At 37.6% G+C, this 17,529-nt stretch overlaps 1 protein-coding gene across 1 annotated transcript in view; it reads right to left on the reverse strand.

Annotated features, from left to right (window-relative positions):
* Positions 1 to 17,529, reverse strand: part of RASSF6 (Ras association domain family member 6) — a gene marked incomplete at its 3' end in the record, with an annotated part of 58,780 nt that overhangs the window by 14,803 nt on the left and 26,448 nt on the right. The window contains exons 3-5 of the mRNA XM_081232654.1: positions 12,711 to 12,789; positions 7,836 to 7,975; positions 1,112 to 1,209 (exon numbers count right to left, since the gene is read on the reverse strand). Of these exons, the coding sequence (XP_081088780.1) occupies positions 1,112 to 1,209; positions 7,836 to 7,975; positions 12,711 to 12,789 (317 nt within the window). The remainder of the gene's footprint in view (positions 1 to 1,111; positions 1,210 to 7,835; positions 7,976 to 12,710; positions 12,790 to 17,529) is intronic.

Below are 17,529 nucleotides of genomic sequence, written 5' to 3' on the forward strand. Positions count from 1 at the left end.
AGCATGTGATACTTCATCTTTCTCTAGCACTGGTGCTTAAATAAAAATGTATTTTTATTGTATCTTTGGTGCCAAGAGATTGGGATTCCCTTATGTTTAGATGAGTGTTGTCAAAGGGCTAATTATAAGGACCCTTATATAAAAGATGCCAAAAGGCCATAAGACAAAAATAAGAGAATCCAGGAAGGAGCATCATGCTTGTTACAAAATCTGAGTTGTTATAGAGACAGCAGAGAGGACTGAACTGAGAATGCTTTGAAAAAAAATTAAGCTAAACATTGGAAGTTGTTGGTAGATTCATGAAGATAATGCCAGCACCATACCCTTGTTCGGTCTGAAATCAGTTTGGTAATATCACCATCCTAGGAATGTGAACCCCACCCCAGCCTCAGTCATCATCTTCTCCTTGGATCTCTACATGTTACATGAAAATGAAAATCTGTGTAAAATGTAAGATATCATGCCCGAGTCTCAGTAAATGACAGATACTAATGTTATTACTAACACATCATCATTATTATGATTACTGTTGTCACATGTCATAGGGGCTGGCATTTTCCATTCATTTGTCAAATTTGATAATGAACTCACTTGATGTTCAAGTAGGTTTCTCTTTTTTAAATAAATGCTTGTAACAACCCTATCAAATATAGTGAATGCAGTATATCTGCCTCTGAGAAGCAATGTTATATAAATATCTATTAACCGAAATGTTCAACTTCTCAAAAGATGTAAAATTCAATCTGAAGGGCTTGGTCTAACATAGAAATCTTCTGAGTATAATAAATGATCCTAATCCTTGGGGAAAATATAAAACAATTTTATGTACACAAACTTTATTCAAACCATCAGTTCTCCCTAATCTAGTAAATCTAAGGGACTTGATGTAATTTAAAAAATAATGTTTTTATATAGCAAAGTAAGGTTCTTAAACATCATATAAGCACTGTAGTGACTTAAGTTAGTATGTTCCTAAAATATATTTTTTAATATAAAATAAGGGTTTAATAAGTAACGGTATATAAAATGTTGAATTTCAGAAAAACATGTAGGATTCATGCTTTGTATTAGTTTAAAAAAGTCTCCTCATTAATAAGATTTTGATACTGACCTTCCTGGGAATCTGTTGCTCCAGACACTGGAATCTGAGTCCTGTCCAAATCACTAATACGGTAAAGATCATCAAATTCTCCCCAGCGTGTCATTCCCCTGAAAAGTAATAAATCTTGTAAGTGATATTATTCTATTCATAAAAAGGCATAGGATGGTTTTCAGATTTACAGTATTAATATAATGCTGTGGGCCTCTATAGGTAGACACATCATCTTAAGTTATAACAATTTTTTATATTATTAAAATTATATTTATACCAGAGTAGTCAGCTTGCATTTTAAATAATTCTTGTACTGATTTTGAGCATGTTTTGACACAATAATTCAGTTACACACTGAACCACAAGATTATATAGATTCTGTAAAACATATGTGCCAATGGAATTAGTAGAAACCAATATAATTCATTTTTTTAAACATCTTTATTGGAGTAAAATTGCTTTACAATGGTGTGTTAGTTTCTGCTTTATAACAAAGTGAATCAGCTATATATATACAATATCTCCTCCCTCTTGCATCTCCCTCCCGCCCACCCCATCCCACCCCTCTAGGTGGTCACAAAGCACCGAGCTGACCTCCCTGTGCTATGTAGCTGCTTCCCACTAGCTATTTATTTTACATTTGGTAATGTATATATGTCCATGCCACTCTCACTTACCCATCCCCCTCCCTGTGTCCTCAAGTCCATTCTCTACGTCTGCGTCTTTATTCCTGTCCTGCCCCTAGGTTCTTCAGAACCCCCACCTTTTTTTTTAAGATTCCATATATATGTGTTAGCATACAGTATTTGTTTTTCTCTTTCTGACTTACCTCACTCTGTATGACAAACTCTAGGTCCATCCACCTCTCTACAAATAACTCAATTTCGTTTTGTTTTATGGCTGAGTAATATTCCATTGTATATATGTGTCACATCTTCTTTATCCATTCATCTGTCGATGGACACATATGGTCACCTTATTTTTGATAAGGGAGGCAAGAATATACAATGGAGAAAAGACAGCCTCTTCAATAAGTGGTGCTGGGAAAACTGGACAGCTACATGTAAAAGAATGAAATTAGCACACTCCTTAATACCATACAGAATCCATTCTTATACAGATATCTCACAATTCTTTTAGGAGAGTTTAGATACAAAGTGTTTATTCTACCAACTTGCATTAAGTTCCTGTTGTATTCAAAGCGTTTTTAGGTAAAGTGACTCCAATATAATGATATAAAGCCTGTCTTTAAGACCCCTGAGGACTATACAGAATGCGATTTATAAAGGAGGAAAGTGTATGAGAAACTTCTTTTCTGAAGATCATGATTTATATAGGGCACTAACAATTTTCAATGCAGTCTAATGCCCAGAATACATAAAACTGGGCAACTGCTTATTTTTACCAGTTGGGCCAACACTCATTGTTATTTTCTTTCTGGTTTTAGATAAGCTACTTATCTTCTTTGTGCATTAGTGTTCTCACCTATGAAATGGAGATGATTATAGTATGAGGTAGGATAAGGTTATTGAGAAGATTAAATGAGTTAATTTGTGTAAAATCCTTGAAAAAGTGCCCAACACATAGTAAGCACTCAATATGTGTTAAAAACTATCGTGATTGTCCTCATCTTCATTGTCATCCTCATAATAATCCCCATCATCTGTATCTAATTCATGATGGATCAGGAGCCATTAGGGATCCAAGGTATTCCTAGATGTCTCTACGTTAATAGACACTATTGTAGCTGGGGCCAGTCTTAGTCCTACTAAGAGTCTCTTCCATAATGTCTGTTTTCCTTATGACCAAAAAATATTCACCCATAGGGACTCTGTGGCATTAATTCTTCCCTAATGTCACTGGTGGCAACAGTAACAAAAAATGCTTATTCATACTAGTGGTAGCAAATATGAATAAACATGGTCCTTTTCTTCCTTGATCTCTGAATTCCTTTGATGTCTTTTTACAACTTCTATATCATTTGAGCTTCATAATAAAAGCCTTATGACTAGATAAGATAATCCTAATATATTTGTTTATTAATTTTCTAGTAAGCTGTAGTATACAGAATATAGCCAGTCAAAATAAATGTCTTAAAAGTTCAAGAACTTTAGGCAATAACTTTAACTCAAAGGAGAATTGTTTTGGTCCTGACTCAGACTCTAGTTATTCTTCCTTTTTCTTTTTTATTTTCAGTTGAAGTATAGTTAATTTACAATGTTTTAGGTGTATAGCAAAGTGATTAAGATATATATATATGCATATATTTCCCTTTTCAGATTCTTTTCCATTATAGGTTATTACAAGATATTGAATATAGTTCTTGTGCTATACAGGAGGTCCTTGTTGTTTACCTATTTTATATATAGTAGTGTGTATCTGTTAACCCCAAACTCCTAATTTATCCCTCCCCCACTTTTCCACTTTGGTAACTGTAAGTTTGTTTTCTGTGTCTGTGAGTCTATTTCTGTTTTGTAAATAAGTTCATTTGTATCATTTTTTTTAGATTCCACATATAAGTGATATTTTTGGTATTTGTCTTTGTCTGACTTACTTCACTCAGTGTGATATTCTCCAGGTCTATCCATGTTGCTGCAAATGGAATTATTTAATTCTTTTTTATGGCTGAGTAATGTTCCATTGTATATATATATATATATATACACAACATCATCTTTATACATTCATCTTTCAATGGACATTTAGGTTGCTTCCAAGTCTTAGCTACTGTAAATAGTGCTGCTATGAACATTGGGGTTCATGTATCTTTTCAAATTAGAGTTTTAATCTTTTACGGATATATGCCCAGGAGTGGGATTGCAGTATCATATGGTAACTCTATTTTTAGTTTTTTAAGGAACCTCCATAATGTTCTCCATAGTGGCTGCACCAATTTACATTGCCACCAACAGTGTAGGAGGGCTCCCTTTTCTAGTTATTCTTTTTTTTTTTCCGGTACACGGGCCTCTCACTGTTGTGGCCTCTCCCATTACGGAGCACAGGCTCCGGACGTGCAGGCTCAGCGGCCATGGCTCACGGGCCCAGCCGCTCCATGGCATGTGGGATCTTCCTGGACCGGGGCACGGACCCATGTCCCCTGCATTGGCAGGCGGACTCTCAACCACTGCGCCACCAGGGAAGCCCTCTAGTTATTCTTATGATAGATAAAATTATCAATTTTCCCCAAGCTATAGAAGATTAATTTAAAAAGGCAGATGTGATTATCATAGAAAGAGTGTTGGCAATGGAAAAGACAGAATACAAACGAAAAATGGAAACTAAAAATGCAAAGCACCCCAATGCTATCTCCCATGGGGGAAGATGAGAGAGCCCAAGCACACCAGACCAGTGATGTGCTATAAATTCTTGGTAATCCTGCCCAACTTCACCCCTGTCCTCACCTTCTCTCAGCTTAGTGGTGTCACACAAATACAGAGAAACAAACATGCCTCAATATGGTCAGTGTTTGGCCCATTTTCCTTCCTACCATCTTAGCAAAAATAAACAACCCCCCCATCACCCCAAAACCCACCCGTTTTCAGCTCTGGATTGTGTAATTTGAAGTGCCTCCACATACAACTGTGCAAGTGACTAAGCTTGAAGGCAGTTACCCAAAGTTTTCCAAAGGAAACTCATTGGGACTTCATGTACTACCAAACAGTTTAACTTGCCTAAGCACAGGACTGTTAGCGTTGCCCTGATCAAGCTTCAGGATATAAATCGTTAGCAAATTTAAACTGTGGGGAGGTTTTCTAATGAGCTGCAAAATAAATAGGAGGTAGAAATTTGATAGACACATAGAAGGCGGCCACTTCTCTACCCACATGGTAAAAGGAAAAACACTATTGATGCCATTCAAATGTATACCTGTCCAGTTTTTGCTCTTTATGCCATTCTGCCATGACTTGTCCAACGCATGTCAAAGCAGACTTTGGAAAGACATTAAAAGCAGAAATGAAAACTCGTGCAAGCAAACATAACCTCAATAAAGCTGTTTTTTTGAAAACTTTCCAAAACAAAATACTTGGACCAGATATGAGAGATCAAAGTACTGTCCATAGAATTGTTTCCATAAAAGATCACAAGTGGTCACAGCTCAACCTGATTTATTTTTAAACGTATACCACTCCCATTAAGCTGATTCAGTGTGACTCATTTCAAAGATAACTAAAACAAACTAGCTTGACAAACTGATGATTCTCCCCAACGGTGAATTGAAAGAAAAGATTGCAGCCCTTCCTGCAGCTGAGTACACAACTTCCATGTCTTTCATTCCACGTTCCATATCCATCCACTGGAGATATTAAATCTGTGATCCTGAGAGAGTAGAGGTATAAGTCCTGCCCTCAGAAACCCAGTGTGGGAAAGAGAACAATAAGAATTGTTAGGGAGTGAGGGAATAGTCCATTTCCTTACACAATTTCATTCAAGGCTCAGAGTTTAAACGAATACCACCTTGAGGGTGGCAACCAGAGTGAGGGTGTCTAGGACTGGATTGAAACAAAGTGGTTCTGCACCCCACTAGGGAATCAGAGACCAAGGATCTTTTTCTGACAATTCTTACCCACCAGAAAAATCTGATACACTGCACTTCAAATATTCTCCCAGTAAGTCTCATTACTGTGGTAAAGGGCAAGCAAAGTTTTCTAGGGTAGTCTTTCTCAACTTTATTATTTTTTTTCTCAGCTTTAAACTAAAGGAGATAATTTATGTTTGTTTCACAGCACTGTTCTGATAAACAATAAGAAAAGGTAAATGGATTCTATGGAAGTCACATCATAAGGAGATTAATTTATAATCTGCCACAGAATATGGAAAGGCATCAATATACCTTGTCTACCTGGGCTTCTGAAACTCATCCTCAAATTCAGTGTTTCTAGGAAAAAGGGTTTGAATTTTAATTTGAGAAATTAAAGAAAATATGTTGGGATATCCATTCAAAATCGTGATAGCTTAATGTGCTAATACAGGTAGCTTACTGCAACTCTTTGATATCTTCCCATAGTGTTCCATATTAATCAAGCATTCATGATTCAAATAATTTAAATGCATCAGAAAGAGCTGGCTGCTCAGAGAACTTTGCAATGAGTTCTTAGGTAATATGAAGAATGATAGCTAATTCTGCCAAATTCATATCTTGTACAGTTTCCTAAAAGCAAGGCCCAGGGGTAATTTTTACTTTTAAATGATGCTCCTCATCATTTAGAATCATCAGCCCCATCAATCTTCTAATACCTGAATGTGAGGGATGCAGGGCTTCATCAGGCTGCCTAAGTCTGTGGTTTCTCTTCTGCTCTTCATAAGTACTGGGCCCTTTGACCTTCATTAGCTTGGATGGGAGACTAATCAGAAGTGGTAGATGGAGAGACAGTTTACCCAACAGAGCAGAGGTAATTTAACCACCAGGATTCTGTGGGCTTCATTTGATACTAAATTCTGAGTCCTCTCTTTGTGCCGACACATTGCTGAACACCAGGATAAAGATGAATAAAGCATGCTCCTTACCCTTGAGGAGCTCACAGGCTAGAGGGGGAAGCAGGGGTATAAAAATACAGTTAATGGCGTGCTCTGAAAGGGATATAGAAAAGTTGTCAGGGCACCTACTACAGGGTCAGAAAAGGCTCTCTGGAGAATGTGTTACCGACCTGAATCTTAAAGGATTGGTGGAAGAGTCTAGCAAATGGATGTCGAGAAGCAGATAGGCTTCCAGGCAGAGAGTCAGGAAAGTAAGAAACTGCATGACATGTGTAGGGAATTATAAAATGTTCAGAATTGCTGGAACCTCACATTTGAGAAAGATTGGCAAGGTGCAAATCATAGTGGGACTTCAGTGTTTTCCCCAAAGGAAAAGTGGGGCTTCCCTCAAGGTGATACTTGATTTTCCTTTGTTATGACCAAAGGTCAGATTGAGGAAAAGGTCCTGGCTGCACTCTCTCCATCCTCTTTCCTGCTAGAACTCCAGCTCATCTAGTTATGGATAGAAGGATGGATGAAGAGAATGCTTGATACCTCCAAGTACACGCGAAAAGGAGATGTGTTAGAAAGTCAAGGATTAAAAAGGAAGGGGAGAAGGGAGGGAGGAAGAAAACAATATTTATATCTGTGATTTCTTTGGGAATATTTATTAATTTTTCTAAAAATTGTTAAGAATAATGCAAATATATATCTCAGCCCAACTTATGTATTCAAGGTACAGTTGCATAAACCCACACAAAGTACTGTTTTGTGCATTTACTGTACTTCACATGCACTTTGTCCTGATCCTAACAGGACACAGCAATCAGATGGAACATAATTAAGTCTCCTTTCCAGAAAGCAGTGTAATGAAAACTCCAGAACAACGGAAAAGCCCTTTGTTCTAAGAAGAGGAGAAATTTAAATTTTATCCCCCTCTTTTTGGTGATAAGACCAGGGCTAATGAAATCTTGCCTTTACATTTTGTTTTTTCTAGTGAAAGAATGCAGTCTCCCAGAAGAGAAGGAATACAGCAGAGAGGTCAAGAGCCAGAGCTGGAGCCAACAGACCTGAGGTCCAGTCCAGTTCTGCTTCATGGTAATTGGGGATCTTGCACAAACTACCTAACATCTCAGAGCCCTGGTTTCTGGACACATATGTCCTAGAGTTGATGGGGAATTAAATGAGGTTGTATATAAACTTTAGAGCTTTCATCCTTGAGGCACACAAAAAAAGGTAAATATGAAGATCATTTTCTAAGGAACTAAAATCATAAAAGGTAGCTCACCTTTTGGAAAAGACATCTGGTGACTTCAGCACAGTGAAAGAAGGGATTTGCTTCTCATCTTGTATTTTCAGTTGTATAGGCTGCTTTACTCCCCAGAAAATGTCCAGCGTTCCTTCAACAATTAGTTTACCATCGTCAGTCTAGGGAAGAAACCAATCATCACAAACACTGTTTTTGTATTTTTTATAGAAGGCAAATGTTTTAACTGAAGATGTAGAAATGAAGTCTGTAAGACATCTTAATAGATAAAAAATAAATTCCCAGGTGGGACTGTTTGGCTTTTAAATTTATCTACAAAACATTTCTACTTTTGAAACAGTCTTTTATTTTTGAAAACAGCTATAACCAGCAAAGTCATAATGGTAATGACATGCCCACCAGAGGGCACAGTACGCTAAAATATTTTCTGAACTCTGCTTCTTCAATTAAGTGGAATTTTAATTCTCTAATTGTATTTAGTGTAAAATTAAAGCAGAATTAAAAACTGTTCTAAAGTAGAATTCAGAAGAACAGCTATTGTTAGTTTAGTGGTTATTTTCTCATTTCTGAACAGGAAAAATTTAGCTCACAAACTTATGCAGAAGAAGTGAAATAATGTATGTAAAAACACTGTGAAATACACAACAAATTATATTTTTGAAAAAAATCAATAGCACTTGAGTAATCTCTTTTAAGTTGGAACTATTATAACAAAAGAAGGAAATTCTATGCAAAGAAAAATTAGTAAACAGGATTGAACACTTATTTATCCTGTGGATGTAGATATTAATACCAAAGCACATTCCCATAGAATGTATTTTCTAATCTATTTCTCTCTTATATATGTAAAAGTCTGTTATTAAAGTAGTGTTATTATTATAATAAATTTGGGAAATATAGAAAGAATATTCCAACTATCCAATAACTACTCTAACATGCAATAACTACTTGTTATTATGAAAAATCAATAATTAGAAAACATAATAAATATAAACATAAATGACTCAATTCTTATTTGAGAGTGTAATGAAAACTCCAGACTCTGGAATCAGACAGACCTGTGTTTGAACTCTGGCTCTGCCATTTCCTAGGCGTGTTCTCTTGGACAAGAGGTCAAACCTATAAACCTGGGCTGCTTCTTCTGAAGAATGAAATCATAACAATCCTTGATTCATAGGACCTCGTATTTAAAGTGCTCAATAAATGTTATTGCTTATTATTTCTTTGGCTGACAAACCTACTTTGGAGTCACTCCTGAAACAAAGTGTTGCTCTTTCTCCCCCTTTTGAGTTCATATTTCAGATCACTGTGAGGTCAGGTACCAATCAGTTGTCCTTAACAGCCAAACATAATTTGCTCTCTGAAAGGGCAGTACATGATGCAGAGCCTACATTTTAGTTATTGATGTATAACATCTTTTCGTGGCTTAATTATACTACAATGAATCCCTTATATCAAAAACTCATAGAATAACTGCTCTTCTGAGGTTATCTAACTTTTGCTTTCAAGAAGAAATACTCCAACTATTATCAGAAAATGAGGTTTTCTCATGTAAGGAATATCAGAACATTTTTAAATTTCAGAAACCATCTATAGGACTTCCCTGGTGGTGCAGAGGTTGAGAATCCGCCTGCCAATGCAGGGGACACGGGTTCAAACCCTGGTCCGGGAGGACTCCACATGCCATGGAGCAACGAGGCCTGCGTGCTGCAACTACTGAGCCTGTGCTCTAGAGCCCGTAAGCCACAACTACTGAGCTTGAGCGCCACAACTACTGAAGCCTGTGCACCTAGAACCTGTGCTCCACAAGAGAAGCCACTACAGTGAGAAGCCTGCACACTGCAACCAAGAGTAGCCCCCGTTCGCCGCAACTAGAGAAAGCCCGTGCGCAGCAACGAAGACCCAGTGCAGCCGTAAATAAATAAATAAATTTAATTAAAAAAAAGAAATCATCCCTTTTGAAGTTAACTAAATAAATTATCCCTGAAGGCTTGTTTATACTTATCTAATCTCATTGTCTCAATCTTCAGGCCTTTTCTCTTCTAGATCTACACCAATACCCTTGGTGATCTCAATGATCCTTATGCGCCATCTCTAAACTAATAGCTCCCAACTTTATATATACAGCCCAAACCTTCCCCTAAACTTCAGTTGTCAAACTTGACATCAAATTTAGTATGTTCCTAATTAACTTTTGATCTTTCTTCCTGTAAATATTTTCCTTTCCCAGTCTTCCCCATCTTGGTAAATAGAACCCCCATCTTTCCAGTTGTTCAGGTCAACATTTTTAAAGTCACCATTAATCTTTCTTTCATACTTAACCTCTCAAAATCCAATATGTTAGCAAATCTTATTAGCTTTACCTTAAAAATATATCCCCAATATGGCTCTACTCACCATGGGTACTACCACAATTCTAGTTTATGCCACTGTCATTGTTTGCCTGATTATTGCAATAGTTTCTTTGTGGTCTACCTCATTCTTCTCTTGCCCCTCTATGTATTCCTAGTAGCTAGAGAGATCGTTTTATTTTTTACTTTTTTAGCTTTTTATTTTACATTGGAGTATAGTTGATTAACAATGCTGTTAGTTTTGGGTGTACAGCAAAGTGATTCAGCTATACATATATATGTATCTATTCTTTTTCAAATTCTTTTCCCATTTAGATTGTTACATAATATTGAGCAGGTTTCCTGTGCTGTACAGTAGGTCCTTGTTGGTTATCCACTTTAAATATAGCAGTGTGTACATGTCAATCCCAAACTCCCTAACTATCCCTCCCCCCTTCCCCTCCGGTAACCATAAGTTCATTAGAGAGATCCTTTTAAAATGAATCTTTAGATAATCACAACTCCTCAGTGGGTTTCCATCTCATTCCAAATACAAGCTGAAGTCTTCACAATGATCTATAAGACCCTACATGCTCTGGTGCTCTCCCCTTCTCAGTTCTCTCTATAGCTTCCTTGTTCTCTACTATCCCATTCCCACAAGGTTCCTGCTGCACTGGCTTCTCCACCGTACCTCAGTTACACCAGCCAGGCTCAGGACCTTTATTGGGCTGCTGGATATGTCTGTGCCTAGAATGTGTGTCCCACAGACTTCTACAAGATTTGCTCCCTGACAGCTTTCAGTCTTTGGTCAAATGTTCCTCTTTCCCCATCCACTTAGATTCCTAAGCCCTCTTCCCTGCTTTGTTATTCTCCACAGCCTTTCTTTTTTTGGCTGCATTGGGTCTTCATTGCTGCACGTGGGTTTTCTCTAGTTGCGGCGAGCAGGGGCTACTCTTTGCTGCGGTGCATGGGCTTCTCATTGTGGTGGCTTCTCTTGTTGCAGAGCACGGGCTCTAGGTGCGCAGGCTTCAGTAGCTGCAGCACGTAGCTGCAGTAGGCAACTCAGTAGTTGTGTCGCACAGGCTTAGTTGCTCTGCAGCATGTGGGATCTTCCCAGACCAGGGCTCGAGCCCATGTCCCCTGCATTGACAGGCAGATTCTTAACCACTGTGCCACCAGGGAAGTCCCTCTCCACAGCCTTTATCGCCATTGGATACACAGTTTACTTTTTTGTTTCTTTTCTGACTACTAAAATGTAAGCAGCATGAAGGCAGGACATTGTCTAGTTTCTTCATTGCTATGTCTCTAGCTTTTAGAACAATGTCTGCTGTGTTGTATACAATAAATATTCATTGAGTTAATTAATCAGAGATTTAGAAAGCTACACGCTATTCTCCATGGACTGCCCCTTTTAACAGTGTCCATCATTGTAACTAAGTCAGAGACTTGGAAAATTCCAGATTCTAACTTTATTGGTGGTGAGTAAAGATGGAAATATTAAGCAATCTGATATTCTCACTGTATACTTTACTTCATACAGTTTTAAAAAATTATGTAAGACAGGACACTTTATTCTAAATAATCAAATGACTTTTGCAGATTGAGCACTGATTCACAGAATAGGAAATGACATGCCTCAACTTATATGCTTGTCACATCAAAATTCAAACATTTTCCTAAAGGAAATGAACTTCTTAACATCATGAATTCTATGGAAACAACTGAATTAAAATATAAAATCATTTTCTTAAAGTTTTGATCTTTTCTTAAATTTTATATTTTTACAGTTACCTATATGAGAAATCTAAGATACAGGATAATATTGAAATAATTTAAAATTAGGTCATTTAAAAAATTTAGGCCCATTTCTTTATAAAGGGATTAGTTATTTCCTACTTCTGTAGGAAATTACATTTGGGAAGGTAATTGAAATGTCCAATTAAACTAAATCATTTAAGCTCACTAGTAAAGGCCAGAGAGGTTTATAAATTTCCTTCTGTTCCAATTGCAGATTTAAGCCAATGGTGGCCTAAAGTCAATGCTGTACACATTTGAAGATCTGAAACGTAGGTAGAAAGTTCTAATGTTCCCTAGGACCAGGAAGATATTGTAAAGATGTGAAGTGAGTCCCATTAGAATACAAGACTGAGTAGGAAGGCTTGTGGAGGATGAGGCATTAAAAAAACCAATCTAAGGCCACTTTGTACAGTAGCCTGCCAGTTGCAACCTTAAAAATGCTTGCTGAATTGTTTCTAGGATAGATTTTTAATGGAATTGCTGTTCAAAAGATGTTCATACTCTGTTTTTAAAGTAGAAAGCAAATATGTCATTAAAGTTGTTTTAAATGTTTTCCCATTCTAAAAAACACTTGGAAAGTCACAGATGTTTCAGGACTAGGATTTTGCAATATAGTCTAAAACTGAAAAATCATGATCAAGTTAAAGATTCACCCGCTTCTCCCAGACGTTTTGCATTATGGACTCCAACTTATCCTGATTTCTCTGTACTTTTATGGATTTTTTTCTCCTGTGAATCAAACTGTACTGCATTTCTTTGATGGGCTTACCTGTCCATATAAAATATGCAGATTTTTCTGGTTCCTATAAAAGATGTTATAGGTCTTCAATAAAGAATTAAGTTGTTCCCTAAAAAAACAATATTACATTCAGTTACAATCAGTCTTAGGCTCTTTAATGGTAGAAGGCAATAATGGTGCCTTCAGTTCAGAAAGGTATGAGATAGGAAAAAATGGTTCAATGGAATCTTTACTATTCTGTCATTTTAATATAGGTCATTGAAAACTGAAGCCTTCTTAGGACATCAACAAATGTTGAAGGTGTTAATTCATAAATAAATAATCAAAGTAAAACAAATAAAATCTGGTCTTAGGTGGTTACTTTCCCTTAGTGAAGATGTGTGTTAAGAATTTCAAAGTTGAATTTGATTTTTAATAAGTCCTTCAAAATTTTCCTTAATGAAGAAATGACTGGCTGCAAAGAGCTGTTTGAATTGAATTTATAATCTAAAGCAGTGGTTCTCAACCCATTTAAGTCACAGTATCTTTTGAAACCCTGATGAAAGCTTTGGCTTCCCTGCAGGGGGTGGAGCGGGTTAATCCTATATATAAACACATAGTTTTGCATATACAATGTGTAGTAGCTAATTTATGTGCTATTTTGAAAGACTTTCCTGATAAACAAGGAAGGAGTTATTTTCCACGTGGTGTAAGTATAGGTTCTTTTTATCTGACAGTAACAAACTGACATTTAAAAATATTCTTTGTTTAAAATTCTGGAGTAAAAGGGAATTCCCTGGCTGTCCAGTGGTTAGGACTCCAGGCTTTCATGGCTAAGGGCCCAAGTTTGATCGCTGTTCAGGGAACTAAGACCCGCAAGCTATGTAATGCGGCCAAAAAAAAAAAAAAAAAAACCAATTCTGGAGTATATACATCAAAATATTTCTAGTGGGTGGTAGGATTTGAGATGATTTTAACTTTTTTTCTACTGTCCTCTCTGTTGTCAAGTTCTTCCCGGGGTTGTTGTTTTATAAAATTTTGAGTTAGTTTTATTTTGACAGTTAACAATTAAAATATTTTCATAAGAGAATAAATAAATAAATAACCAAAGGATGGAAAATGACTGCAGACAAAGTGGTGAGGAGAGTGTTCTGCAGCAGGAGACAGCTGTAAAACAGATTTCGTTTCACATTCCTCTTTTGTTTTACAACATTTAATCAACCTAATTTAAGCACCTAGTATGTGCCTGACTTTATGCTTTCCACTGGAGATACAGCAACAGTTCAGGAATTGTTGTTGCTCCTGAGCATCTCACCCTCTGTGGCAGGTGGGCTCTGGCAACGGGAATGCTGGTTCCTGCCACACCTCCATCCTCCCTTTGTGCTACCACAGCTCAAGATGCTGCTCTCACTCACCCTGCTGGTCCAAGCTATCTTCTCTAACCTGCATTATGGCAACAGTCTCCTAAAAGCCTCCCTGTATTTGTTGTCTATTCTCAACAGCAGGAGTTATATTAAAACAAACCTGATCACCTCTCTCCTTTACTCAAAGCTCTTTAATATCTTCTCATCATTAGAATAAAAGCCAATATCCTTCCAATGACTTCAAAGGCCAGTTGTGATCTGATCCCTGTTATACCTTCCATCTCATTTCTACTTCTCTTTCCTTCGCTCACTGAACTCTAGCCGCTGGCCTCCTTGATGTTCCTTGAGTACTCCAGGCACATTCTCACCCCAGGGTCTTTGTACATGCTGATCCCTCTGCCCAGAATGACCTCCCCCACGCCATCACACTGTTAGTGCATTCATTTTTTTAAGGTATTTACTCCAAAGTCACCTGCTCAAGGAGTCCTTCTTGACAACCAAATCTGAAAGTTTGCTTTCTCCCAACATTCATATCCTGCTTTCCTCCTTACCTCTGCCCCTTGGTCACCATCTAACCTTTAATATATTTTATTTATTTATCTTATATTCTGTCTCCTTCACTAGACTGTAGCTCCAAGAGACTAGGCTTGCTTCCATATTTTGTTCACACTATGTTTCATGTGCCTGGAAGAGAGCATGGCACATAGAAAGAACTCAACAAACATTGGTTGAATGAAAGGATCAGAAGAAGTCTTATTCCTAAAATAAAACCAAACATATCAAGAGGTGGAAAGCTTTTTTATATAAGTTGTTTTATGGGGGAGACATCTCATGATATTAAACTTCCAGATATAGTAATTGCTAAAATCTCTTTGATCTTCAATACTTGCCTCCCTCCCATAAGAATACTTGGCTCTGTGAGGGCAGGAATTTTGGTCTATTTTATTCATTGCTGTCTTCCAGTGCTTAGATCAGAGCTTTGCCCATAGTGGGTGCTTATTCAATAAGCATTTAATGAATAATGAATGACAGAGTTCATGTATATTGATTTTTATGTTTGAGATCAGGTAAACATACTTTCCACTTGACTTTTCTCACTTGTAATTTTTTTTCTTTTTTTTCTTTTTTTTTTTTTTTTTGCGGTATGTGGGCCTCTCACTGTTGTGGCCTCTCCCGTTGCAGAACACAGGCTCTGGATGCGCAGGCTCAGCGGCCATGGCTCACGGGCCCAGCTGCTCGGCAGCATGTGGGATCTTCCCGGACCGGGACACGTACCCGTGTCCCCTGTATCGGCAGGCGGACTCTCAACCACTGAGCCACCAAGGAAGTCCTCACTTGTAATTTTTAATGCACACATTTCCAAGGATCAGTACACTCCACACAAATACCACATAAAAAAATTCTACAGAATTCCTCCATGTTATTTTTCCATTTCCCAACTGGCTTACTTTAGAATTTTAGTGTTGATGAATATTTCTGTTCTAAACATCACTGGGCACACAAGGGATTTTGTTTCATTGGAGTCATTGCTGTGGAATAGTTCCTTAAAATTAACATACTGGTAAAGAGCATGAACACTCTTATAGCTCTCATTATTGGGTGCCAGGGCAGCATACGGAAATTTCCGGTTCACTTGGGATGCAACTCCTGATATGCTGAGCTGTGAGAGTTGTCATTAAAGTAAATGAATCTTTACATAACCTTATTCCCTCAGCTTCTGTTTCTGATAAAACTGCATGATAAGGTATGGTACAAGTATCCTTCAAAGTATTTACCTCAGGACCATGTTTGATTAGAAAGATTATTCTCTAGGAACAAGCTACTTGGAAAATGTTTCTGTATCTGAAAAAACCTGACTAAATCTTTCTGCACAGAAATAAGTCTCCAAATGACCCAGGGAGTCAGCAAACTGTGGTCCCAGGCCACCTGCTCTTGCAAATAAAGTTTTATTAGAATACAGCCACACTAATTTGTTTGCCTATTGTCTATAGGTGCTTTCTTTCTATAACTGCAGAGTTGAGTAGTTGTGATACAAACCATATGGCCTACAAAGCCTAAAATATTATTATCTGACACTTTACAGAGGCAATTGGCCAACCTATAAACCATGTGTAATACAGGGTAACTAAATACCACAGAAATCTTCCATATTTTTCTCACCACAGGCAGGATCTTTCTGACTATCAGTGAAACTTTGAAGGATTTTGGCATGTGGAAGAAGAAAAGAGCTCAGTAAAATAGTGTTGGGATAAAATTAGGTAAGTTAATGATGCAATAAAGTGAGGAACTAGAAAAGAAAATTCAGAAGTTAGATGAACAACTATAGTAATGGTGTATGCATTCTAAATATTAAAATTTCATCACATTTTAATCATATGGACTTTACCAGAGGAACTTTTGGAGATGATTAGTTTATGCACCTGTCGAAGCAATGGGTTACTACAACATGAGGGTAAAGTGTAGCCTGCAACATTCGAACTCGACTTGTTGGCATTAAGGGCACAAAGAGCTGAAGAAGTTATTGTCAAGTTGATTATCCCTTATCTGCTGACTGATTCAAATTTTGTCCTCTAACAGAAGACCTGTCCTAATGGTTTGTTGTGTGAGCACAATAAAGAGGCCTCAGCCATACACTGAGGTGGGTGAGAGCTTGGGGGAATAGATGCTGCCTATTGTGCACTCTGGAGGGGAAGGATTAAGCAAGAAGAGTGTGAGAAGCTTACCAGGCAAAGAAAATATTAACAAGGACATTCTAGATATTTCTGTAGTTTTTGTGGCAAAAGCTCAAAGAGTTGGGACTCTAAGAGTAGAACATGTAAAATGGGGAATGGTGAGTGATGAAGAAGCAGGCAGGCACCTTGTGAACCATTTTAAGAAGCTTAAAATTCACCCTGCAGGCAATGGGCACTTACTGGAGGTTGCAGGCAAGTGTAAGGTATGATGCTCCTAAGGGCCACTAGGGAGCTTATGGGAGACAGATTTCAGGACAAAACAACACAGAGGCAGCAAGGTGAGTGGAACAATTGCAATGGTATTGGGGTGGAGAGCCAAGGCTATGTTCTTTGGAAAGGTGATCAAATGTCCCTCATGTACAGAAGAATCTAAAGTCTAGAAGAGACCTAAAATAAGTATAGGGATTATTTGGTTTAGGAGATCCAAAGGCCACCACTAAAGTGTTATCTAGGCAGTCCCTAGTCAGGAAAGGGAAGACTGATTTAATATACATGGTGACTTGTCAGTGCTAATTATAATGTATTTTTTAGAATTTAACTTAAATGTTACCTATGGACCTCCCTATCTCATAAAAAAGGAAAAAAATCATCTGTGTACTTTTCCCTCTCAGCCCCAAAGAGTCCCCCACCAGCCTAGATCAGACTGCTTAGCAACTGTTCAGCTGCCCTAACAAAGCTATAAGGTGGGTGATAAGAAATGAATTCCATATCCAGTCTTCTCAGTTTGCAAATTTGTCTAGAAGCCACAGGGACACCCAAGAAGTCGGCATGGTA

The sequence above is a fragment of the Mesoplodon bidens genome (genome assembly GCF_964165515.1).
Source record: "Mesoplodon bidens genome assembly, chromosome: 1".
Taxonomy (NCBI): domain Eukaryota; kingdom Metazoa; phylum Chordata; class Mammalia; order Artiodactyla; family Ziphiidae; genus Mesoplodon; species Mesoplodon bidens.